We start from the raw sequence: 26,561 nt of genomic DNA, 5'->3' as shown, positions 1-26,561 counted from the left end.
GGAATCTGGATTAAACCCCTGCTGATTATCCAACTCTGCCTGTACAATACAGTGACCCTGGGTCACTGTGTGATCTGGTGAGAGAAAGGGTTAATGGGTACAGAGTTTCAGATTTGAAAGAGGGAAAAGTTTGAGAGACCTATTGTACTGTGTAGAACCCTACAACTAAAAGTGGGTAAATGGTAAATTTTATGTTATTTTCTGTAAATATTATGTTTTTTTTACTGCAATTTAAAAAAAGGAGAAAGACAAAATTAAGGTCTGGAAATTGAAAGAAAAGGCAAGGGTTGTAGTGGTATTAAGAAATGAACTAGGACAGAGTCTATGACATTAAAAAAAATCCCTCTAATTCACAATATATTAAAAAAGTTACATCACTATATCTCATCTGTGCCCAACTTATCAAATTAACATTTATAGCTTGAATTCAAGGCACAGTGCTAAATACTGCAAACCAAAAAAGCTTAAGAAACAGTTCTTGCCTTCAAGGAAATGAACAAGTAAGCAATCATAAAATATGCAAGCAGAATTAAGAGATACAGAGTACAGAGTACACAATACAGATTATTATGGTAGAAAAGATAGAACTTTCTGGAAGAAGTGGCACTTGAAATAGAAAATTCACAAATGTCATGCAAAAAGATTTCATACCACAATCTAATTCTGGATTTATTAGTGGTCCCTGGTGGCTCAGACGGCAAAGTGTCTGCCTGCAATGCGGGAGACCCGGGTTCGATTCCTGGGTTGGGAAGATCCCCTGGAGAAGGGAATAGCAATCCACTCCAGCACTCTTGCCTGGAAAATCCCATGGACAGAGGAGCCTGACAGGCTATAGTCTCTGGGGTCGCAAAGAGTCGGACACGACTGAGTGACCTATGGCTATGGTAAGGTAGGAAATGACAGAAAGAACTGTATTTTTTAAAGGAGTAATTCATATCTAGAAATGAAAGGAAGGGCAAAAGGGAAAAAACAGGGATTTGAAGGGAGAAAGATTTTTAAAATTTCTTCATCATTGTGTTTTCTATTTTTAAAATTAGCTCTAAATTTTCCGGCTTCTGTGTTTTTGCCCACATCATTACTTTAACTTGGACTATCAATCAGCAATCCTTTATATTAAAATATGTACATATAACAAATGGAGTTACACTGAACTAAATTATAAAATGCTTTCAGATAAATAACTAGAATTGAAAATAAAATAGACATTCTCTTCTAGCATTTTGGAAGGAAATAAATTATGTCTACGTTTAGGTGTAATGAATTATAAAGGTATCTGGCTGGATGGCATCACCAACTCAATGGACGTGGGTTTGGGTGAACTCCGGGAGTTGGTGATGGACAGGGAGGCCTGGTGTGCTGCAATTCATGGGGTCACAGAGAGTCGGACACGACTTAGCGACTGAACTGAACTGAACTGAAAGATATCTGGAATCAGAATGTGTGCCTGAAGAGAGGCTAAACAAACAAAACTTTGTTGCAAAAAATCATATTTCAGATGTATCCAAATGAAATAAAAGGGAAGCAGTAGATTAGGGTTTTTAGGCCAACAGTAGATTTACAAGTGTATATTATTATCAAAGGCTTTTTCTGTTCTCTCACACTCAACTATGAATGACATTTGTAAACTTTCAAAGAACACAGTGATCAGATAGATTCTTTTCTCATATCTACAAGGATAATCAGTGATAAAATGTGTATCAGTGATTCTTCACTAGGAGTTAAAGGGGACAGAGAGGGTTTTGATTGTCGTAACCGGGGGTGGGGTGGGTGGGAATGCCACTTTCATCTAGTGGTAGAGGCCAGCGGTGTTGATAAAACATTCCACAACGCAAAGAACTGCCCCCTACTCCCATCCTGAACAAAAATTATCCAGCCTCTATGTTAACGGCTGGAGAAGGAAATGGCAACCCACTCCAGTATTCTTGCCTAGAAAACCCCATGGACAGAGGAGCCTGGCAGGCTACAATCCATGGGGTTGCAGTCAGACACGACTGAGCAATTTCACTTTACTTTTACACTTTATGCCAACAGTGGTTAAGAAAATCTGATACATAAAAATATATTTCTTTTTCTTTCTCTTTCACTCCTCTTCTTTCTTCTAAATTGTAACTCTTGAATAAGAAATGGAACATATTTATGACAAGAAAAAGAGAAAATGCTATTTGGTCCATATTGCATCTGAATCAGCACTATTTCAACCAAAGTAACAAGACACTTTTCACCAAATTTTTACTTGACCAATGGAATAACAGACTTTGTAAAGGATTGTATTGGTGAGCAATAATATGAAATGTAAGAAAAAAACAGATTCCAAGAAAGAATCAGCAATACATATACACTAACATGATCTCTGACTACCATTATCAGGCATTTGAAATGTTTTCTAGTATTCTTCACAAATGATTATTAATTTAAAAATTGTAAAGTGTCTTGGTATTTGTGTTATGACAATTCAAAATTTATGTGGTTAGGAAAATATTCACCAATATAACAGCTAACCAAAATATTTATAAGCCACATGTTTAAAATGACTCAAAGAATTATGAAAGTTCCAAAATTTAAATCATAAGAGTACACAATATTTATTTTTTAACAAAATAGATAAACCAAATATTTACATTTTATGTATTTTGATTATTATGATAAAATTTGTTAATTTAATGTTCAGTTAAAGTAAGCTTCAAATTAGCTATTTAAAAAATGTCAGGTACATAATTAAGATAAACTTTCTGTTCATCAGAAAAAGAACTTTGGGAATCTGTCCAAAACACTAGGTCTTCATTTTTTGTATCTTAGACCACTCAGGTGCTTCTTTCTTGGTCTGTGAAAAAAATAAAAGAATAAAATAAAATTAAGTAAAATGCTTATAAGAAGGACAAGAGTACAAGAGAAGCAATTCAAAGAACAAAGCAACTATATACACTGGGAATTTTTCTGTAACATTATAGTAAATAATTGCGTTCTATAATTCAGAAGGATACTTAAGGGCAAAGATTTTGTCTTTTGTCAGAAATAATCTCCCACTGGAATGTCTATTAAAAAAAATACACAGCTGTGTTTTCCGGCTTAAAGTCTGCATTTAACATATTCTACAGAGGTGAGCCGGAGAAGGCAATGGCACCCCACTCCAGTACTCTTGCCTGGAGAATCCCAGGGATGGGGGAGCCTGGTTGGCTGCCTTCTATGGGGACGTACAGTCAGACACGACTGAAGTGACTTAGCAGCAGCAGCAGGAGCACAGAGGTGAGCATTTTATGAATTTATTCTATTTTTCAAAGAAAATTATTAAAAAAAAAAAACCAACCAAGGCCACAGTTTCTTTTTAGTTATCTTATCTATCTATATAGATACTCATTCACTCAGTAGTTACTTAGTGAAGAATTTCTAGATCTAAATCATTGTGCTTTGGGTATTCTGAATTATTAAGTATAGGGTTGGCCAAAAAGTTTGTTCGTTTTGACTGTATGATGTTATGTTGACCAACCAGAGTACTTCTTGGGTTCACTGCTCAATCATTTCAGTCCCAAAGAGCCTGGCTATACAGAGTGGTAACAAAGGAGCAGGGAAGGTGGGCTGCAGTAAAACTCAGAAATCTATATAAGGTACTGATTCAAATCAAAACATTTTCTTTTATGTAATAAATCACATATGCAGTTACTCTTTTCCCACTTATAGCTCCTTAGAATTATGAAGAACCACATTCCTAAATACATAAAAATATATGTACACTGGCATATAGGTAAGTATGATAAATTATAATTTTATCTTTCTCATATGCCACAGCTGAATGCACAAAATATTAGAAGTGACATCAATGGTCAGCTCCTCTTGACCATAGCCATGCCCTTGGCCACCTTCGGTTATCACCATATACACCAGGAGTCCCTCCATCTCCTTCCTCAGACCCCATATGTATGCTACAGATACTTTTACATAACACCTAAAGGCAACTAAAATTCAAAAGGAACTCCCCCAATCCTTCATATTTTGTCTTGGCGAATGGTACCATATTTTGTTCAGTCATCTAAACCAAAAATGTTTGATTCTTCTTCATCTTAGCTTTCTTCTTTTTTTTTTTCCGCTTGCTGTCTTCATTCTAAACAGTCCTTAACATTTACAGAAATATCTTTTACATTCCTTATTCTCTATCTTGACTCCAAAAGACCTTGGGCCTTTATTTCTGCTTCATTCCTGCAAGAATTTCCTAATTCTGATTTGACTATCTCTTCTGTTCATCACCCACAATCCCTCCAAGCTTATCTTTCTAAAATGCAAACCTGCATTAAAACACTTCAGTTGTTTTTCTTTAATAGAAAGTCCAAAGTCCTTAGTATTAAAGGTGAAAGAAGCCTTCAGGGTGAAACAGGGAAAAGCCAGGTTTTATCTTCCAAGAGAATTCAAAGGTGACAGGGGCTAACCAAATCTAAAAGAAACCAAAGTACAAACCAGAATGCTAGCTGATCTGCCAGAGGACAAGTAGGTTCCACTCTGAGAAACTATGCTCTTCAGTAAGGCATGACATAAACTGGTTTTAACTGTGGCTCGAGGATAAAAAAATGTGAAAGCAAATTGTATAGACCAAGAAAAAGGCATAGAATTTGCATATCTACATTTTCTCAATCAATGGATACTAAAAGTTCTTTTAGTATTATGTATGTGTGTGTGTATGTTTAGTTGCTGAGTTATGTCCTACCCTTTTGCGACCCCATGGACTGTAAGCCTGCCAGGCTCCTCTGCCCATGGTATTTCCCATGCAAGAAAACTGGAGTGGGTTGCAATTTCCTTCTCCAGGGGATCTTACTGAACCAGGAATCAAACCCACGTCTCCTGCATTTGCAGGTGAGCTCTTTACCACTGAGCCATCAGGGAAGCCCGTTATGCATGTACGGTTGTAGCTGTTCAGTCGCTAAGTCTTGTCTGACTCTTTGCAACCTTATGGACTGTAGCATGCCACGCTCCTGTGTCTTCCACTGTCCTCAGATTCATGCCCACGGAGTAAGCGATACTAACTAACTCTTATCCTCTGCTGCCCTTTTCTCCTTTTGCCTTCAATCTTTCCCAGCATCAGGGTCTTTTCCAGAGTCAGCTCTTCATATCAGGTGGCCCAAGTATTGGAGTTTCAGCAACAGTCCTTCCAATATATATTCAGGGTTGATCTCCTTTAGGATTGACTGGTTTCATCTTCTTGCTGTCCAAGGGATTCTCAGGAATCTTCTCAAGCACCACAATTCGAAAAAATTAATTCTTTGGTGCCCAGCCTTCTTTATGGCTCACAATTATACACAACTACTGGTAGCTTTGATTATAAGGACATTTGTTGCAAAGTGATGTCTCTGCTTTTGAATACGCTGTCTAGGTTTGCCATAGCTTTCCTTCCAAGGAGCAACTGTCTTTTAATTTCATAGCGCCAGTCTCCATCCACAGTGATTTTGGACCCCAAGAAAAGAAAATCTGCCACTGCTTCCATTTTTTTCCCTTCTATTTGCCATGAAGTAACTTTGGCCACCTCATGCGAAGAGTTGACTCATTGGAAAAGACTCTGATGCTGGGAGAGATTGGGGGCAGGAGGAGAAGGGGACGACAGAGGATGAGATGGCTGGATGGCATCACGGACTCGATGGACGTCAGTTTGAGTGAACTCTGGGAGTTGGTGATGGACAGGGAGGCCTGGCGTGCTGTGATTCATGGGGTCGCAAAGAGTCGGACACAACTGAGCGACTGAACTGAACTGAATAGATGACATGGCCTGCTGGTTTCCTGGGTTACATCTATTTTTCTCTTCTGAAACACAGAACTCTGATTTTATTATGAGAGTAATGACAAACTACATTTGTCAGCCTCTCGGCTTCCCAGGAAGTGCAGATAAGAATCCACCAGTGCAGGGGACACGGGTTCAGTCCCTGGTCTGGGACATTCCATATGTCGAGGAGCTACTGAACCTGTGCACCACAACAACTGAAGCCCGCATGCTGAGAGCCCGTGCTCCGAAACAAGAGAAGCCGCTGCAAGGAGAAGCCCGTGCACTGCAACGAGCGAGCAGTCTCCGATCTCCGAAACCAGACAGAGAAAAACAAACAAATAGAGCAGTGTGCACATGGCCACAAAAGGAAATAAATAAAAATGTTTTGAAAAAAGCAGAAACACTGAAAAAGGGTACAGTTTCCAGTGTGAGCTACCTGGACTTTGCTGTTACAGAAAGTCACATATTTTATTAGATATTTTGTATTCTAAAATAGAAAAAAAAAAGTAATAGGAACTCATTTCCTACATGTTTAATAGCAAAGCAAGTTCCCATCGGAATCTATTTTTACCTGGGTATACTGACTTAATATTAAGATAATGATGAGATTTAGCAAAACCCAGCTGCTCAAAACTCTTGAGCATTTGATTTTATTTCTTCCAAGTCTTAAGTGTCACCTTCTTGAGGAGGCCACCCCCTCTATTCCTCACTCCCCATCTTGTTTTATTTTTTCCTATAGCATTTGTCAATTTTCCAATTTCTCCACAATTTGTTTTTTGTTTTTTGCTTGTCGATTTATAGTTTAATTTTCATAAAAGAATGTAAGCACTCATGGAAGGCAAAATTTTTATATCCTTATTACCTCTAACAGTACTTGGCATAAGGTAAGGGCTCAATAAACATTTTTTTAAATGAATGAATGATGTTAGGCTTAGCTAGGAGAGACACCTCTCAGTTCTATTTAAGTCTGGCTATGAATTCTCATGAGAGTTTATATTCAAGAGTTGCCCCTATGCAATGTGAAAGAAAATGACACCACAGTAATGCCATAATATGGCTCCAACTAATCAGGTAACATCACCATTTACAAGTAAGGCGGGCACTATTAATGATTCTAAGTAACACTGCCATTATTGAATGGGAATGATAATAACCAGTAAGATATGGAAATAGCATATTCTGTGGTATGAACTCAAGGCACGCTCAGTCTTTCTACTGGTAAACTTCTGCCCTCAGTCACTGTCTGAAACTCAGGTTACCGGTGAATAACATTACGATAGAATAGGTCAACTTCTCATCTACATCAGTATCTATATCTAAACACTAGCAAAATTCAAACAAATTCCTTGGAGATAATAGTGATTCTGGAAAGCTGATTTCAGATCCTATGACACATGCATTCTCTGTTTTTAGATATTTTGTCAGTAAGGTACTATCCATTAGTGACAGCCCAAAGTTCCAGACACTGGAAGTTTCTAAGCTTTTACCAACTCCTGATTAGTACTGAGCAAACTACATTAAGATAGATCACTGACTGGCAAACTATGGTCCATGGTCTGTTTTTATATGGACTGCCTGTTAAGAATGGATTTAACATTTTTAAAGAAAGGTAAAAAGTGAAGCAATATGCATGTGCCTCTTAAGGCCTAGAATATTTACTGTCTTGCATTTTAAGGAAAAATTTGCCAACCCCTGATAGATGACTGTTAAATAAAGTGGGCACAAAAATTCAGATACAGAACTAACTGCTTTTTATTTTGGTAATTCCACTCTTTTACCTATTTAACAGTAGTGTTTCTTTTATGTTACTATCTTGAAGTTGTTTAGCTCTTCTACCCATAAGATGGTATTTTAGGTAACAAATTTTGCTATGCCTCTTCAGTCATTTACAGAGTTAATCTTCTGAGGAGCACGTTTATTTTCTATTTCACAGTTAAAAAGAATTAAGATTCTCAGAGGTTCCATGATATGAAACCCTTTTGATAATATATTTTATATATAAACACATTAGACATATATTAGACATACAAACTCCTGAATTAATTAATTAACTTTTGGCTGCACTGGATCTTGGTTACCGCACATGGGTTTTTTCCTAGTTGCAGTGAATGGGGTCCCTTGTTCCAGAGCATGGGATCTAGAGACTGTGGGCTCAGCAGTTGTGACACACAGTTTTAGCTACTCTGGTATGTGGAATCTTCCCAGATCAGGGATGGAACCTGTCTCCCCTGCACTGGCAGGCAGATTCTCACTGGACCACCGGGGAAGTCCTAGACATACAAATCACTTAGAGTGAACTTTTGTATTGGGCAGATAAATTTTAATCACTTAGTCGTGTCCGACTCTTTGCAACCCTATGGGCTGTGTAGCCTGCCAGGTTCTTCTGTCCATGGAATTCTCTAGGCAAGAAAACTGGAGTAGGTGGCCATTCCCTTTTCCAGGGGATCTTAACTCAGGACTTGGGGTTCTTCTTTACCATCTGAGCCAAAACACTGCTTTAATTTTCCAAGCTGGTTTAGGTTAATTATATTTGTAACTTTATAAAGAAACAGTACAAATTACTGTACAAATGGTGAAAACCTCCCATGATTAGTGGTGTTAGCAGGCCCTGAAGTAAACTGTATACCAGATCTAGGAAAGAGCTCAGGGGGCTGTGGTTAAAAACAAATGATGGGATTAACTGGAAACCAACCAGAAGTAATTTACTGTTTCAATGTGATTCGGGAGATAATAACTGATAAGATAGCTACTTTTGTATCATCCAGAAACAGACAACTAAAACATTAATATATAACTTGGGGATTATAACATTGAGAAGAATGCTGACTGATAAATGCAGACACAATACCCCTGGTAGATTATTCCTGGAATCTAGAAAGAGAGCTAGAAGTTAAGAATCTATTAATAATGTTCAGCCAGCGCCACTTTTTTGAAGTAAAGAAATACTATGCTTGGTAGATATAATCACTGTATTTTGAAAACAAAGATACAAACTAGGAATCAAAGAAACAAATATTTACGAGTCCTCAAAGGCAGGGCTCAACTTAAATGAGTCTAGGAGAGCCGACCAGCTTTTCTACCAAGGAAGTGACTAAATGAGAAACTGCCCCAAATTATGGAGTCCTCACAGCTCTACTTCCACGTGTACTAAAATGAATCGCTATTTCTAATTTAGCTCACAGCTACATTACATCAGAAAGGGGTTGCTATTACTATTCCTGAGAGCTGAAATTACAAAATTATTTTTAAAAATGTAAATAGACATAGCTAGATATCTTGAGGTCTGATTCTGAGCATGTTCTGATGAGACAAATCTAGATTCAACATGAAACAGTGAAACCAGAGCTTCCAAACAAATGTGACAAGAAAGCATTAGAGGTATGATGAGCAACTGGCCCCTGAGCCTTTAGACATGGCTGGAGCTGCTTCAACCTACCAGCAAAGTTCATTTACCCTGGTGTGCCATAAAATATTTTGCTTATTCTGCACACAGTAGACATAATAACTCCCCATTCCCCCTGCTTTCTGGTAACCACCATTCTAATAATTCCTGCCTCTTTGAATCAGACTACTCTATGTATACCTTATTGATGTGTATTTTTCTTTTGTCCTAAGAGAAAGCATTAAGTGGTGAAATGCCTAAAGCCTGGCATAAGAATGTAGTAGGAGAGGTATAAAGTCAGATTATTAAACATTCTCATTTTGAATAATGAAAAGGAGCAAATTAGAAAATGTTTTATGAATATTACACTCTCTGCTCTTAGAATTTCTTACTCATTAACCCTTGTTGTCCTTGTCAAATCCTAGACATTCTTCAAGATCAACCTCAATGCTTTCTTTCCTGGTGCCCATCAACATCATATTATCTCTCTCTCTCTCTTTTTTTAATTTTCATAATAAATTTGTATTTCCTTTAAAAGAGTCCACCCAATTTCACCTTTTACTATTTTCATTTGTTTTCTTATCCTTGATCTTGGAGGACAAGCATCTTTAAAGCTGACTTTTTTTTTAGTACTTACTTCAAACTTTCTAATGTATTTATTTTCATTTTATCTTTAAAATTATTCTTATTTTTTAGCTACACAAGAAGCATGTGGGATCTTAGTTCCCCAACCAGGGATCGAACCTGCACCCCCTGCGCTGGACCGAGAAGTCCAAAGTTGACTCTCTCTTCATGATCAGATGCTCTATAATGCTTAGGTCCTCTATAGAGTCAGCACACATTTGTTCAGCTTAACTTACTTGAAAATGTTTGGCCTTCAGATGACTACACATAGCCTTCTAAACCACTTCTTGAGAATCAAGTGGTTTATATAATAATTTTTGTAAGAATTACATAAATGTAATTTACCCATTCAACATACACTAGCCAATGAGGTGACCAGTATAAGTCAAGACCGGGACGCTATCATGAACTCCCTGTAATTCAGACCCTTCAATTACGTACTTGTGCTGCGTATTCTTACTATGTTCCCTATTCTATTTGGAGATTCAGGCTCTTTCTTTGTTTAATGCCTACAATCCCTGGTGGCTCAGTGGTAAAAGAATCCGCCTGCAATGCAGGAGACATGGGTTCCATCCTTCAGTCTGGAAGATTCCCCTGGAGAAGGAAACGGCTACCACTTCAGTATTCTTGCCTGGAGAATTCCATGGATAGAGGAGCCTGGTGGGCTACAGTCCCTGGGGTTGCAAAGAGTTGGACATGACTTAGCAACCAAACCACCACAATCTACCTGGAGACAAGACTAACAGTGGGGTTGCTAATATGTATTTAAAGAAAGTATTGACAAAATAATGACAATGATATGAATCCTGAATATAAAGGTATTTTGGGAAAGGAACAGACAACTAGCAAAAGACAGTTGCATGCTGCTCTGAAAGGAGAGGAGAGTTACTACAAAGGGAATTCAAATAGCTCTTGTTGTCTTCTAGGAAGGTGATAGGTAAAAATGGCTAGGACAGCTAAAAACCAAAGAGAAAGCAGATTATCGGTGGGAACAAACTGTGAGTTTCGGATGAAAGAGACTGAGTGGTGTTGCCTGACACAGAAGCAGCACGTGGTCTTAGAAGCTGCTGCTTTCACTTTCCTTGTAGTTTATTTGTTGTTCAGTTGCTCAGTCGTGTCCGACTCTTTGTGACCCCACGTAGTTTATTTAGTTCAACGCTAAAATTCCCCACAGAGTTTTAACAGCTAAGACGATAACTAAATTGGGGAGGCAAATAACTTTCTTTTTTTTAAGTCCTATGTTGCCAAATATTTATTATCTGCTTTGATCATGTGCTATGTAAGGCAATGGGAACACAGCTTCCATCCTCAAAGCACTTACATTCTATGGTTCAGTTTAGTCTTTGCTGGTTCATCAAAAATGCCTGAATAATAACCCTGCCAACATGTGTGATTTCAACAGCCAAGAGTTTTCCTACAGAATACAACTTGTGGGAGACACTTCCCTGGTGGTCCAGAGGTTGAGAACTTCCTTCCAATGCAGGGGATGTGGGTTCCATCCCTGGTCAGAGAAACAGAGATCCCATGTATAGCAGAGCAACTAAGCCTATGTCCTCCAACTGAGCCCGGGTGCCTCACGGAGGCCCTGAGAGCTGCAAACTACAGAGCCCACCTGCTCTGCAGCCTACGAGCACAACTAGAGAGAAGCCTATTGCTGCCAGGAAAGATCCTGAGTGCTGATACTACGACCTGACACAGCCAGCCAGAAAAAGGAAACAAACAAACAAAGTACACCTTGTGGGGTTGTCTTCGTACGTAAATATCACATGAACACTGCAGGACATTTTTATGATTATAAACTTATGTGAAGAAAAATGTCTTAAGTTCTTATTCCTCCCTTCTCTCTTCTCTAACTCAGCTCTACGTTCACCCAGCAAGTGCAAGTGATAGTTGCTCAGTCACGTTTGACCATGTGACCCCATAGACTGTAGCCCACCAGGCTCCTCTGTCCATGGGATTTCCCAGGCAAGAATACTGGAGTGGGTTGCCCTTTCCTCCTCCAGGGGATCTTCCCAACCTAGGGATCAAGCCTGGGTCTCCTGCATTGCAGGTGATTCTTTACCATTTGAACCACCAGGGAATCCACCTTTACCCTACTGCCCATTTAACAGGGGCTTTCTGTATATTTTCATATTTTCAGTGTATATATAAACACGCACCTATCCATCCCTCCATTATTGAATTTAATATTAGGGAAAAATACCAACAGCAAATAATTTCAGCCAAAGGATCTGGAAGTAAATTAGAAATGTTCCATTTTAGCTATAGAACCATAAAATTATGTAATGGTTAGATCTTACTTTCAAATATTAGCACCATAAATTCCTATTAACAAGATCAGAGAAAACAAGAAAAGCATTGCTATGGAAAATTAAAAATACTCAGTAACTGTAGAAATTATGATGCTTTAAGATAATCATGGATGCTACTATAAAAGAAGTCCAGGCCTTATATCATGCAATCTCGCTCCTAATTTTATAGATAAGAATCAGTTCAGGGCATTTTAGTGACTCACCCCAGGTGACCTGGTCAGTTCCCATTCCAAATTCTACATTATTAGCAACACAGTCTTGATTTGACTGGTTTATGGCATGAGCTCTCAGTTTTCATTAGGATGTAGCTGAGATTATACCTCTTTTGAAACATTTTCTCTAGTATATAAGAAAAAGATTATTGTAGAAAAAAATACAGATAAGCATAAAGGAGGAAATAAAAGCTACTCAATTAAGACTTTACATTTACAATCTTAACTGTTTTCTCTGCAAAACCTTATGTTGACATCCTGGAGAAATCTGTTACTTCTGTACTGGTGACAGTCAGGATTTCAGGATATCAGAATCAGGTTACTTACCCAGCTAAAGTCAGACATGTAGGAGGTCAGGGTCAGAAAGAGTAGTTTGTTGCTTGAAACAGAGAAGGGTCAGAAAAGCAGACCAGAGCGTGTGATAGGCTTAAGGTATTTGGCTGTACCATGGGGTTTTCATCCAACGCTACATTTCCCATTAGCATCTATATATTCAGTCTGCTCTCTTCTTGTAGACTATAATAACAGACACATCATAGTGTCTGCCATAATCTGAGCTGACTTTCTGAGGAGAACCTGCCTAGCCGTAGCCCTTCTGAATGAACAGTCCTAGGCAGCTTTCTTTGGTACCAGATGATCCCTGGTCATTAGTAAGGGCAGCCATTCAGTAGCTGGCTAATAACCTTAACACGTCTTGCCACAAGAGGTATCCATCCCCCAATAAGGAGGAACTGTGCCGATTCAATTCTTGCCTTTGGAAAATACAGAGAGAACTAGTTAGAAGAGAGCAGATTAGGCAAAGGATGCAGAGAAACACATCTCAAGACAAGGAACTGTGAGCAAGTGGATAAGGAGGTGGAAACTGTGAGCGAGCAGACACTAAGAGAGAAATAGCGAGAAACCAAGGTACCACTAGAGGAGAAGATCCATGGACTCAGCCCTGGAAATCCACAGGGCTGCCTTGTTCCCAGGCTGGTCAATCTAGATTTCCTGTTTTCTCCATTCTGTTAGCTCAGTCTACTGCCACATAGATCCTTATGATAATTATCCCTTATTTCATTTAGATTGTAACTCTGTCATTTTTTTGAAAAAGGAGGCTGAACTATGTAATCACCAAGCAATCTCTCACATCTCATTGATCTTGAGTAGCATGTTCTGAATGTATAATGAAACAGCTTAGATCAGAAGTTCCCATACTTGACCGATTATTATAATCATCTAGGGAGTTGAAAAAAGTTTAAGATTCTGAGGACTCACTGACTCAGAATATCATACAGAAAATCTTTCTGGCTTTGAGTCTCTATGCTCAGATGGTAAAAATCATGCCTTTTCTGAGAAATTAAGGCATGGAGGGGTAACCGTGTTGAAGTAAAGTGAACTATTTAATAAAGTTACTCCTAGTTTGATTCTGTTAAATTCTCATTATTATTAAAACATCATTTTTAATATTTCATAATTTATTTTCTCTACTTTTAATCCAAATATTTCTAATTTCTTTTTTTTTTTTTTAACTACTTTCTGTGCACATACATTTTTACCTAATAATACATTTCAGATTTTTGGTTTATGTTAATATGATTGGTTTTATACTTTACAAGAAACTCCTTACAGCAAAATATATTATTTTACAAATAAGAGGGGACAGGTGATATTTTACATCCCTTTTATTCTTATGTAAATTTATAAATGATGCAAACAGGGAATTCCCTGGCTGTCCAGTGGTTAGGACTCAGCCCTTTCACTCTTGAGGGCTGGAATTCAATCCCTGGTCAGGGAACTAAGATCCTTTAAGCCGAGAGGCATGGCCAAAACAACAAACAAACAAACAACCCCCCCCCAACAAACTTCTTTTTGCTTATCTGCATTTTCTCTTTTATCTATAATAAACTTTCTTTGATATACAAGAGAAAATCTTTCAAAAGAGGTATGATCTCAGCTACATCCTAATGAAAACTGAGAGATCATGCTGTAAACCAGTCAAATCAAGAGTTTCTGATTCGTTTAAAATTTGTCCCTGGAGAATGGAAGGTGCTATATTAATGCTAATTACTGGGCAAGTTCAATATGCTAACTAGAAAAGGGACTAACACAGATCTTTCAAGGCCCTTTCGTAAAATGATTACAGTTAGTCTGAAACCAATATGAGTGAGAGGAAGGATATTTAAGTCAAATATATTTAGTGAAAACTAAAGACTAACATTCTAAATTAATTTTTGTTGTACTTACAAACAGTGTTGGTTTGGGTATAAATACATTGTCTTCAGGTTCTTTAGGCACATTCAAAGTCTTTGATTTCTGATTTTCTGTCACATTTTTGGATTCCATTTTAGTGAAAAGTAAGTTGTCCTCAGAACGCTTACTACGCATGTGAGTGATAATCTGTTTCATTGCTGCCAATTCCTGTTGATACATGAAAATAGAAGAGGAAGGCAAGTATGATTTTAGCAAGCAGAACTCATGATATTGATGTTAAAATATTTATTTTTATTCTTGAAGTAGAAAAAACACTGAAACAATACATTACATAAATGAGGAAAGTTGTGAAAATAACTACATATTAATGTTCAATAATGATGCAAAAAAATCTCATAATTGTTAATACTGTTAAAAGATAAATATATCATTCCAAAGAGGAAAGAGGGGGAGGGAGAAATAGGGAGTATGGGGTTAAGAGACACAATAATAGTATTATCCTATTATACATAAAGGAGATCAGTAACAAGGACTTACTGTATAGCACAGAGAACTATATTCAATATCTTATAATAACCTACGATGGAAAATACTCTGAAAAAAATACATGTATAACTGGATCACTCTGCTGTACAACTGGAACAAACACAGTATTATAAATCAACTGTACTTCAAAAACAATATTTTCCATAGCCTGCTGCTGTGCTACGTCGCTTCAGTCGTGCCCGACTCTGTGCGACCTCAGAGACGGCAGCCCACCAGGCTCCCCTATCCCTGGGATTCTCCAGGCAAGAACACTGGAGTGGGTTGCCATTGCCTTCTCCAGTGCATCAAAGTGAAAAGTGAAAATCAAGTCGCTCAGTCGTGTCCGACTCCTAGCGACCCCATGGACTACAGCCTACCAGGCTCCTCCGTCCATGGGATTTGCCAGGCAAGAGTACTGGAGTGGGGTGCCATTGCCTTCTCCAATTCCATAGTCTAGTGTTTCCCAAATTTTTCAGCACACTGGAATCACCTGTTGAGCTTAAAAAAAAAAAGACCCTGATGCCTGTGTTTCACTCTCAGAGATTGAGAGATAATTGAACCGGGGTGTAGCCTTTGCTCTGAAATTTTTAAAGATCCCCAGGTGATTATAACAGATTTGGGAGTCATGGGCATAGCTACGTCCCCCTGTAGCTTTTCTACACATACTTGATAAACAGATTATTCAGGCACTTAACTTTTTCTCTTCTACCTCTTAAACTATCCTACCAGCCTTTTTTGAAATCTTGCATGAAGATGCAAGGGAAAAAGTCTGAAAATTTTTTTCTTGTCTATTAATCAGCAGTTCAAACAATAAGTTTAATATAGCTTCAGGATTTCTTTAACTATGCTATTCCCGGACTAAAAGACAGAAAAGAAATTTATGGTTACCAAAAGGGAAAGTGGGGGGAGGGATAAATCAGGAATTTGGGATTAACAGATACAGACTGCTATATATAAAACAGATCAACATCAAGAACCAACTTGTAGAGCACAGGGAATCAGAATCACTCTGCCCTACACCTGAAACATCGTAAACCGACTATACTTCAGTAAAGACACAACAAAACATAATACTCACTCTTCTACAAACAAAAACCTGAGTAGGTCTATCAGTCATTGTTTGAACTAAGGATTAGTTAAGCTGAACTTGAAAAACCCAGATCAAAAATTTTCCTCATTCTCTCTTCTACATCTGTTTTGTTGTTTCTTTTCCCCATAGTCAAACCTTTAGCACCGAACACTAACTAGTGGATATTTATGCTTCATTAATAAATTGATTTGATCAAATACAAGTATATGGAGAGAGGGCAGACTAAACTTTTCTTTACTTTATTCTCTGTAGAACAGTGGTAGGCTTTGTTGGAGGTAATTTTCTCCTATGATTTTATTTCATCTTCGTGCCAAGACACAAAAGTTACAGCGATAGAAAATGTTCTGCTTCCTTCTCCTAATCTGTTTATAGACATCAGCTCTGTGTCAGAGCAAGTTCCTACAGGCCTTTTTTTTTTTTTCTGGCTGTCATTAGTTCTATTTAGAACCATCTAGCTTGAGTGAGTATTTTAAAACAGAGCTGTTGAGTTTAAGCCACAAAGCCTTAATAACTCACAGGGCCAAGAGAGGAGCTAGAAGAAATAATGCCAGAATCCTCTCTTTTCGGAATGGGGCTGGCTTGGCCAATGCACATGAGGATGTGTCTACCTTCAGAAACTGCCAGTCTGATATACTATTTAAAAAATTATTTATTTGGCTGTGTCCTGTCTTAGTTGCTCTGCAGCATGTGAGATCTTAGTTCCCTGACCACGGATTGATCCTTTGTCCCCTGCATTGCAAGGTGGATTCTTAACCACTGAACCATCAGGGAAGTCCCTGATATTTGAGCCTTTTGAGGACTCATTGCTTTTGAGACTATGCTACTTCATTCATATGCTTCCCTATGGTGGTGTGTGTACCACTGATTTAATGTAAAACATGTCTGCTGTTACGGTAGATTTCAGCTCCTGTTCTAGTTACCACGAGGTAAATAGAAGTGAGAGGGGAGACAATGGTCTCTCAGCCTATCAAAGGAACATTTTTTATCTGAAAGAAACTTTTTACTAGTCACACCTTTTATACCTTGGCATGGAGATAAAATATTAAGAAAAAAATTTCCTCCAATACAACCTAACACTATTCTATAGATAAACAGGGTCCAGGGAATCATACCTTCTGAGGGGAGGGAAGGGGGAGACGGTGAGGATAAGGAGGGAGAAAACAAAGGGGATGAGGGGGTACCAGGCAGAGGGCTTTGGCTCCTGAGAGTCCAAGAGGAAGTCATGCTTTTGTTTCTCTTTGGCCTCACCTGCTGCTCATATAGGAACAGTTACAGGTAACAGATCACTTCTGATGCTGGTCAGGAGACAGAAGGGAAATTCACAGGTTTTTACTTTTAGACTAGGATGACCCCAATGGAGGGTGCTGTCACAGTACTACTGCTGTTCATCTGATAGTGCTAACATTAAATGTTAGCACAGCTTCTGAAATCTAAGTAAAGAACACTGAAAAAACAACAGAATTCTGCAAAATTCCTATTAGGATAATACACAGCTACAATGGACACCAAAATAAGATGCAGTTTTATTATGTTTTCATACAGATGATCTCTTTTATATCAATGGTAAATTTGAACAAAGAAAATTCCACTTAACGTCAAATAGTATTGACACCACCACTGGAGACTGAGCACACAGAAAGCCAGGCACAGGTAGTGGAAATATTTCAGTACTCGGTTAGAAATCAAAGACTCCCCCTACTCTGGACAGGATTATTAACTGTATAAACTTAGGAAATCTACTCTGATTCAATAAGCTTCAGCTTCCAAACTGATCAAGTGTATGCTTGTCTCACCTTTTTGGATCTTTGCCAGTCTCATATGTATTTGGGTATGTTTATTTTGCATTTCTTCTATTGTGAGGGTGGGCAGTTTTCCTGAGTCTAAGGGTATCACCAACTCAATGGATATGAGTTTGACCCAACTCTGGGAGATGGTGAAGGACAGGGAAGCCTGGCAGGCTGCAGCCCATAGGGTCGCAAAGAGTACGACACGACTGAGGCGACTTAGCACACACACATAGGTAATTAACAAACAGTGTTGTAATAGTTTCAGGTGAAAGCGAAGGGACTCAGCCGCCATATATATACATGCATCCATCTCCCCACAAACACCCCTCCCATCCAGGCTGCCACACAACACTGAGCAGAGTTCCATGTGCTATACACTAGGTCTTTGTTGGTTATCCATTTTAGATTAGCAACCTTGACTTTCTTACAGTGATCTCTCCCCTTCTTCTTAAAGAGTTTCTGCCTTTTTTCTCCTCATTGATGGAAATGCCTTTTTTTCCATATTACCTAAGATTATCTAGCTTCTTAATCATACTGTTTGCTGGAATCAATTTTGTACTGACTGATCTTAAGACTGATGCAAAGTTGTTACTCTGAAATTTCCTTTTATTGCACATCTTGGCATGTTCCATTATTTCTCGTCTCTCTCTCTCTTCGTCATTTGATGGCAAACAATCTAGTAATTTCATGAGGGGGTGCTCTGGTAAAGTACTCGTCCTCAGAACTCTGCTGGTATTACTTCTCTGTTTTCTAAAGTCAAATTTCTGGGAACTATGATGCCAAGCTAATGCTGATTTCTTTGTAAGTATTTTCTTTCTCTCAGAACTGTCAATATTGTTTACCTTTTCCTGGTAAATTTCTGTCTTTTTACCTTTTTCAAAGTTTTAGGAGAGTCTGTTCACTTTTCCTGACATCCTTCTACTGGCATTTTAACTTACTTACAGTAACTTCATGATTTTGATTTCAGCAATTTTTGAAAACACCAGAAACTTTTTCTATACACTGCTTATTTTCTATAAATACTAATTTCTCAAATCTTTCTGAAGAAACTAATTACAAAACCTTGCAAGTTCTTTTCTGTCATAGAATTTTTTTTGTTTTCTCTGGAGAAGAGTCAGTCCCTCTGTTTACTGTGCCTTTTTTTTTTTTTTTTCTCTCTTGTGCTATTAATTTTCTTCCAGTTTCTGACAGTCTTTGGTTGTGTGTCCCAATTTATGAATGAAGAAACAGACAAAATGTTTTCTTTTTGCTGCTATGGGCCATTCGTCTGAATGAGATAGCTGGATATGTGGACAAGAAAATCTGTCAAGCAGGTTTCACTCTAGGGTCCTCAGATGGAAAGCAGGCTCTCTTATCCAAAATTACAAAATGTAGAATATCTTATTCAGGGACCCTTCTTTTTGGCAGTCCTAGTCAATTCCTGGCAAATGCTCCATTAATTTAGAAAGTCATTTGTCAAAATATTTCTTTTAATTTCTGCTTTTTAAAAATCATAGATTCATTACTCATTCATTTTAAAATTCAAGTACAACAAAAGTACCATGCCTCAATTCTCTTTTCCTTATACCACTTGTTTGAGACCTTTAAACGTTCTTCTATAACAGTCTGACTGATAATAATATTGATTAGTTCTGATACATTTTCTAGTGATCTACAAAAACCTAATAGGATATATCTTATAATTCTAGTATATCAAATACATATGAAAATTACCGTAACTTCAGGAATGAAGGAACCATTCATTAAAATGAACAAATGTAGAACTGCATCCAATTATATGATTATAACTTAAGATAAAAATAAAACAAAACAATAAAAACCACACTGCAGTACTCTGCTCCTCAAAGTGGAAGAGTTAAGGACATTCTTATGAAGCTTCCAGATAATGATGATGTTGAAGATGATGACTGTACAAACACTCTATGAAAGAGATAAACTACTCTCTTGAATGTGAATGCACATATCCTGGTCATTTAGTATAAACTATTTGCATAGAGGGTGGCATATTAAAAGAGCTCCACTGCAGAGCAGCTGCTTAAGAGTATTGCACGGTTGATGCCAATAAATGGCTGAAAGTTGTAAACTCTGCAAAGATGTTGGCAAGGGGACACATAGATGGCATTTCTTGATGAAAATAGCTCTAAGAAGTATAATGCAAACATGTGCTCCACTGGAGGTTACACTGAAGTGCTCCTCAGAGGAATAACAATGTATCTGGCAGTCAAGTCAGCATTCTGTGCATCTTTCTTACCTGAGCTAACCCAAGGTAAAAACCAACCTGGTTTTAAACCAAAACAAAACAGTCTGAAATGCAGTACATGGATGCAAACTCAAAAATGACAGAATGATCTCTGATCGTTTCCAAGGCAAACAATTCAATATCATGGTAATCCAAGTCTATGCCCCGACCAGTAATGCTGAAGAAGCTGAAGTTGAATGGTTCTGTGAAGACCCACAAGACCTTTTAGAACTAACACCCAAAAAAGATGTCTTTTCGTTATAGGGGACTGACATGCAAAAAGTAGGAAGTCAAGAAACACCTGGAGTAACAGGCAAATTTGGCCTTGGAGTACAGAATGAAGCAGGGCAAAGGCTAATAGAATTTCGCCAAGAGAGCGCACTGGTCATAGCAAACACCTTCTTCCAACAACACAAGAGAACACTCTACACGTGGATATCACCAGATGGTCAATACCGAAATCAGATTGATTATATTCTTTGCAGCCAAAGATGGAAAAGCTCTATACAGTCAGCAAAAATAAGACCGGGAGCTGACTGTGGCTCAGATCATGAACTCCTTATTGCCAAATTCAGACTGAAATTGAAGAAAGTAGGCAAAACCACTAGACCATTCAGGTATGACCTAAATCAAATCCCTTCTGATTATACAGTGGAAGTGAGAAAAAGATTTAAGGGACTAGATCTGATGGACAAAGTGCCTGATGAACTGTGGACGGAGTCTCATGACACTGTACAGGAGACAGGGATCAAGACCATCCCCATGGAGAAGAAATGCAAAAAAACGAAATGGCTGTCTGAGGAGGTCTGACAAATAGCTGTGAAAAGAAGTGAAAAGCAAAGGAGAAAAGGAAAGATATATCCATTTGAATGCAGAGTTCCAAAGAATAGCAAAGAGAGATAAGAAAGCCTTCCTCAGTGATCATTGCAAATAAATAGAGGAAAACAATAGAATGGGAAAGACTAGAGAGCTCTTCAAGAAAATTAGAGATACCAAAGGAATATTTCATGCAAAGAGGGGCACAAAAAAGGACAGAAATGGTATGGACCTAAAAGAAGCAGACGATATTAAGAAGAGGTGGCAAGAATACACAGAAGAACTATACAAAAAAGATCTTCATGACCCAGATAATCACGATGGTGTGATCACTCACCTAGAGCCAGAAAACCTCGGCCTTAGGAAGCATCACTATGAACAAAGCTAGTGGAGGTGATGGAATTCCACTTGAGCTATTTCAAATCCTAAAAGTTGATGCTGTGAAAGTGCTGCACTCAATATGCCAGCAAATTTGGAAAACTCAGCAGTGGCCACAGGATTGGTCAGTTTTAATTCCATCCCAAAGAAAGGGAATACCAAAGAATGCTCAAACTACTGCACAATTGCACTCATCTCACATGCTAGTAAAGTAATGCTCAAAGTTCTCCAAGCCAGGCTTCAGCAATACGTGAACTGTGAACTTCCTGATATTCAAGCTGGATTTAGAAAAGGCAGAGGAATCAGAGATTAAACTGCCAACATCCACTGGATCATTGAAAAGCAAGAGAATTCCAGAAAAATATTTATTTCTGTTTTATTGACTATGCCAAAGCTTTGACTGTGTGGATCACAATAAACTGTGGAAAATTCTGAAAGAGATGGGAATACCAGATCACCAGACCTGCCTCTTAAGAAACCTGTATGAAGGTCAGGAGGCAAGTTAGAACTGGACATGGAACAACAGACTGGTTCCAAATCGGGAAAGGAATATGTCAAGGCTGTATATTATCACTCTGCTTATTTAACTTATATGCATAACACATTATGCACTGTGTTGGAGGAAGCACAAGCTGGAATCAAGATTGCTGGGAGAAATATCAATAACCTTAGATATGCAGATGATACCACCCTTATGGCAGAAAGTGAAGAACTAAAGAGCCTCTTTGGGGAGGGAGGTGGGAGGGGGTTCATGTTTGGGAACACATGTAAGATTAAAGATTTTAAAATTAAAAAAATAAAAAACTAAAAAAAATAAATAAATAAAGAGCCTCTTGATGAAAGTGAAAGAGGACAGTGAAAAAGTTGGCTTAAAACTCAATATTCAGAAGACTAAGATTATGGCATCTGGTCCCATCACTTCATGGCAAATAGATGGGGAAACAGTGGAAACAGTGTCAGTCTTTATTTTTTGGGCTCCAAAATCACTGCAGATGGTGACTGCAGCCATGAAATTAAAAGACACTTGCTCCTTGGAAGAAAAGTTATGACCAACCCTGACAGCATATTGAAAAGCAGAGACATTACTTTGCCAACAAAGTACGTCTAGTCAAGGCTATGGTTTTTCCAGTAGTCATGGATGTGAGAGCTGGACTATAAAGAAAGCTGAGCACTGAAGAACTGATGATTTTGAACTGTGGTGTTGGAGAAGAGTCTTGAGTCCCTTGGACTGCAAGGAGATCCAACCAGTCCATCTTAAAGGAAATCAGTCCTGAATATTCATTGGAAGGACTGATGTTGAAGATGAAACTCCAACACTTTGGCCACTGATACAAAGAACTGACTCAGCTGAAAAGATTCTGATGCTGGGAAAGATTGAGGGCAGGAGTGAAGGGGAGGAAAGAGGATGAGATGGTTGGATGGCATCACTGACTCAATGGACATGAGTTTGAGTAAACTCTGGGAGTTGATAATGGATAGGGTAGCCTGGCGTGCTGCAGTCCATTGGGTGGCAAAGAGTCGGACATGACTGAGCGACTAAACTGAAGTGAACTGAACTGTTCTAAACCAAGTACATACCTATATTGGAGGTTTAAACTACATCTGAAAGAGGATTTAAACATCTTATTTTGGAAACTTTTAGTCCCCATTTTCTACTGCTCAGCTTTAACCATTATCAACATTTTGGCAATAAATAGTTTTTTCTTAAAAACAGCTTTATTGAGATATAATTCACTTGCCAATAATAGTCATCCATTTAAAGTATAAAATGAAAAAAAATTTTTTTTCATCACCTCAGAAGGAAACCTGAGTCCTTTAGGAATCACTCCACTATCTCACCCTGCCCTCAATTTACCAGCCACAAGCAACCACTAATTGACTTTCTATTTCGGTGGATTTCTTTGTTCAAGGCATTTCAAATGAATGGAACATGTGTATCCATTGTGACCAGCTTCTTTCACTTAGCATGGTGTTTTCAAGGTGCATGATGTTATATATCTACTAGTAATTCATTTATTTTTATGACTGAGTAATATTTCATTGTACAGCTATCCCACATTTTGTTTAATCCATTCATCAACTGGTGGACATTTGGGTTGTTTACACATTTTGGTTGCTGTGAATAATGCTGTTATCATCTAACATTCATGTATAAGTTTCTGTGTAGACCTGTTTTCATTTCTCGAGTAAAAAACCAGTTGTGGAATTGCTGGGCCATATGGTAACTCCATGTTTAATCACCTGAGGAACTGCCATAATGTTCTGTCAACATTGTTTTTATCTACTTCCTTTCCAGTTATTTTGAAATATCTGAAAGCAGATTTCAGACCTCAGAGCATTTCACTTGTAAATATTTCAGTAGAGATTTTTATCAGATAAGGATTAAAAAAATATATCATTATCACATCTAACAAAATAGTTTAAAAGAAAATGCAAAATTGTTATAAAGTTATCTATTGATACTCTAAGTGTCCAAAGATAATTTAAAATCATTATCAAAGCAAATTTTTAGCACATCTCAATGTATGATTTAAAAAGTTTATTATTATTGGAGTATAATTGTTTTACAATGTTGTGTTAGCTTCTGCTGTATAATGTGAATCAGTGTGTATGTAAGTATGCATATATATCCCCTCCCTCTTGAGCCTCCCTCCCACCCTGCCCCCCATCCCACTCCTCTAAGTCTTCATAGAACACGGAGCTGAGCTCCTTCTGTTACATAGCAGTTTCCCACAATCTATCCATTTTACACATGGTACTGTATATATGTCAATGCTACTCTCTCAATTCACTCAATATATAATTTTTTAAGAAGGTAAAGTATACCTTGAATGCTAATACCGCTACACTCTAAAGAATAGACAAAACAGATTTTTGTCTGGCAAATTAATATTCATGTAGTATTTACTACGTTCCAGGCTTTGCACTATGTATTTTATACAAAAATCTAATATTCAGGATTTCCCTGGTAGTCAGTGGGTAAGACTCTATGTTCCCAATTCAGGGGGCCTGGGTTTGATCCCTGGTCAGGGAACTAGATCTTGCATGTTGCAACTAAAGCTCACTGCTGCCAGTAAAGATCCTGCATACCAAACAAAGATCAAAGAACCCATGTGCTGCAACTAAGACCCAGCACACACCCAATAAATAGAAAAAAAAAAATTTAATCCTCTGTTAAATACCAAGAGGTAGATATTACTGCAATTTTCAAGACAAACTGAGGTTTAGAAGATTTTAAGAAATACAGCCAAAGTCATTAGCTATTAAGAAATGAAATCAGGATTCAAATGAATTCAAAGCGATTCAAATTAGAATTCAAATGAATTCATTATTTACACAATAATGCAGATGCTCTCTATCAAGGCCTCTGACAGTCACAATTTCAGGTTTGGAAGGGACCTTCAAGTTATTTAACCTCTATACAAAACAAAACAAAGCAACAATAGCAACCACACAAAGCAAACCAAACATGTCTCCATATAATGTCTACCCTTAGGTTTTAATTCCAGCCTTTGGAGAGATGTATCACAAGTCTATTTCTGCCTCTTTCACATGCCTACTTCGAATTTCTTGTATCTCTCTAAATCTTTTCTACCCTGTTGTTCAGTTGCTCAGTAGTGACCGACTTTTTGTGGTCCCATGGACTGCAGCACGCCAGGCTTCCCTGTCCTTCACTATCTCCTGGAGTTTGCTCAAACTCATATCCATTGAGTCAATGATGCCCATCCAACCATCTGTCCATCTGCCCATCTGTCATCCCCTTCTCCTGCCCTCAAACTTTCCCAGCATCAGGGTCTTTTCCCATAAGGTGGCTCTTCACATCAGGTGGCCAAAGTATTGGAGCTTCAGTTTTCTTCTCTAAACACCCCCAAATCCATTAATCTCTCTTGGCTGAATGGAATTCTTTTATCATCTTGATTCTTTTCCTCTGATTACCTCCTGGTAAGTATTCAAAGTTTTAAGTCTACAACAGAATGAAGTCCTGGCCAGAACAGAGAAGAATAAGGCTTATCTACTCCTTATTCTAATGCATTTCAGATGATAAATATTTTTGGAGTCATACTCTTATCTAACATGGAAAGCTTAGTGAGAGCTCAAGGATTTAGTAAATGAGACACAATTGTGCTGTCATAGCCTAGGGGACATAACTAATCACTAACAACATTCTTTCCTGAACTTGGATATAATCTTAAGGTCATCCTCAACAGTGAGGCAGGTAGAAGAAGCTAGCATTATTACACACTGAAGTAGGCTACTGCTACTGATGACTGAAAACAGAAGTGTGGGAACCTCAATTCTGTTCTGATTGGTTTGTGCAGATCCCTTCATTGATCTGATTACCAAATTTCACCTTGGACTTTTAACGGCCTTGCCTCTGGTATACATGTCATCTTGTACCTGGCTTTTCCTTCTGTACCAGTATTCATCTAGCTGTTGTCTTTCTGGCTTTTATTATTTCAGTATAATCTGGTAGGTTTTGATGTAAATTCTTGTTGATTTCCATCATTAATTTCAGACTCCAGGCTCTTTGAGACTCTTCGGTGTTTGGAGTGTGACTCACTCCAGTGCCCGAACTTCTCCATGTTACATTCCCAGTCTTCCTTCAGTGTCAGCGACTTGATACGGGATATAGATGTCCTAAGTTTAAATTAAAATACTGCCAAAGAAGACCATAATCATCTCATTTCACTGTTAATATTCTCTCCTGGCCAACACATATTTCCAGAGACTTATTTTAATAGCTTTGCAGTTTGTTCTGTGCGTGTCCTTATACCCAAGAATTGTTTAGTTTGTTATAAACAGCTGCTAGCCTAAGAGTCATAAAAACACAGGGTTAGAAATGATAGCAAGAGGTCATTCACTTGTTCCTTACTGATAAAAAAAGGTCAGAGAAGTGTACTTACTATTTAAAAGGAAACATACCAAACTTCTAAAATGTAGTGGGAAAAATACACATTTCATTCTTTAAAAACAAAACAAAACAAAACAAACCTAAAATGAGAAAATGAAAGGTCTATGTGATACATAATAGATGTGAAAGTATGATGCAAAAACTGTTAAAAGGGCATATGTACACAAATAAGGTATTTCTATGATGAGATAGAATGTTTCACCCAAGACAGAATTTTACCTGCAGGACACAACAGGGGTATTTGTAATTTTAAACCTGATGATGAAAAGATTAAAAAAGAAGCCAAGGTACTTAAGAAAATCAAAATAATCTGACCTAGTTCTGTTAAGTTTAGTGCAAGTCCACATAAAC

At 38.0% G+C, this 26,561-nt stretch overlaps 1 protein-coding gene across 4 annotated transcripts in view; it reads right to left on the bottom strand.

Moving 5' to 3' along the window:
• Positions 1–2,557: 2,557 nt before the first annotated feature.
• Positions 2,558–26,561, bottom strand: part of PIBF1 (progesterone immunomodulatory binding factor 1) — a 228,876-nt gene continuing 204,872 nt past the window's right edge. For 3 of the 4 annotated variants that reach the window (XM_004012184.6, XM_042254938.2, XM_042254940.2), the window contains 2 exons: positions 14,497–14,670; positions 2,558–2,821 (listed from right to left, as the gene is read on the bottom strand). In XM_004012184.6, coding sequence (XP_004012233.3) covers positions 2,771–2,821; positions 14,497–14,670 — 225 coding nt within the window. In that variant the 3' untranslated portion in view covers positions 2,558–2,770. Of the gene's footprint in view, positions 2,822–14,496; positions 14,671–26,561 lie in introns of those variants that run through there. The other variant, XM_042254939.2, reaches the window with a different exon arrangement.

Source organism: Ovis aries, chromosome 10, assembly GCF_016772045.2.
Source record: "Ovis aries strain OAR_USU_Benz2616 breed Rambouillet chromosome 10, ARS-UI_Ramb_v3.0, whole genome shotgun sequence".
Classification (NCBI taxonomy): domain Eukaryota; kingdom Metazoa; phylum Chordata; class Mammalia; order Artiodactyla; family Bovidae; genus Ovis; species Ovis aries.
The sequence above is the reverse complement of the archived record's forward strand: the minus strand, read 5'-3'. Positions and strand labels throughout refer to the sequence as shown.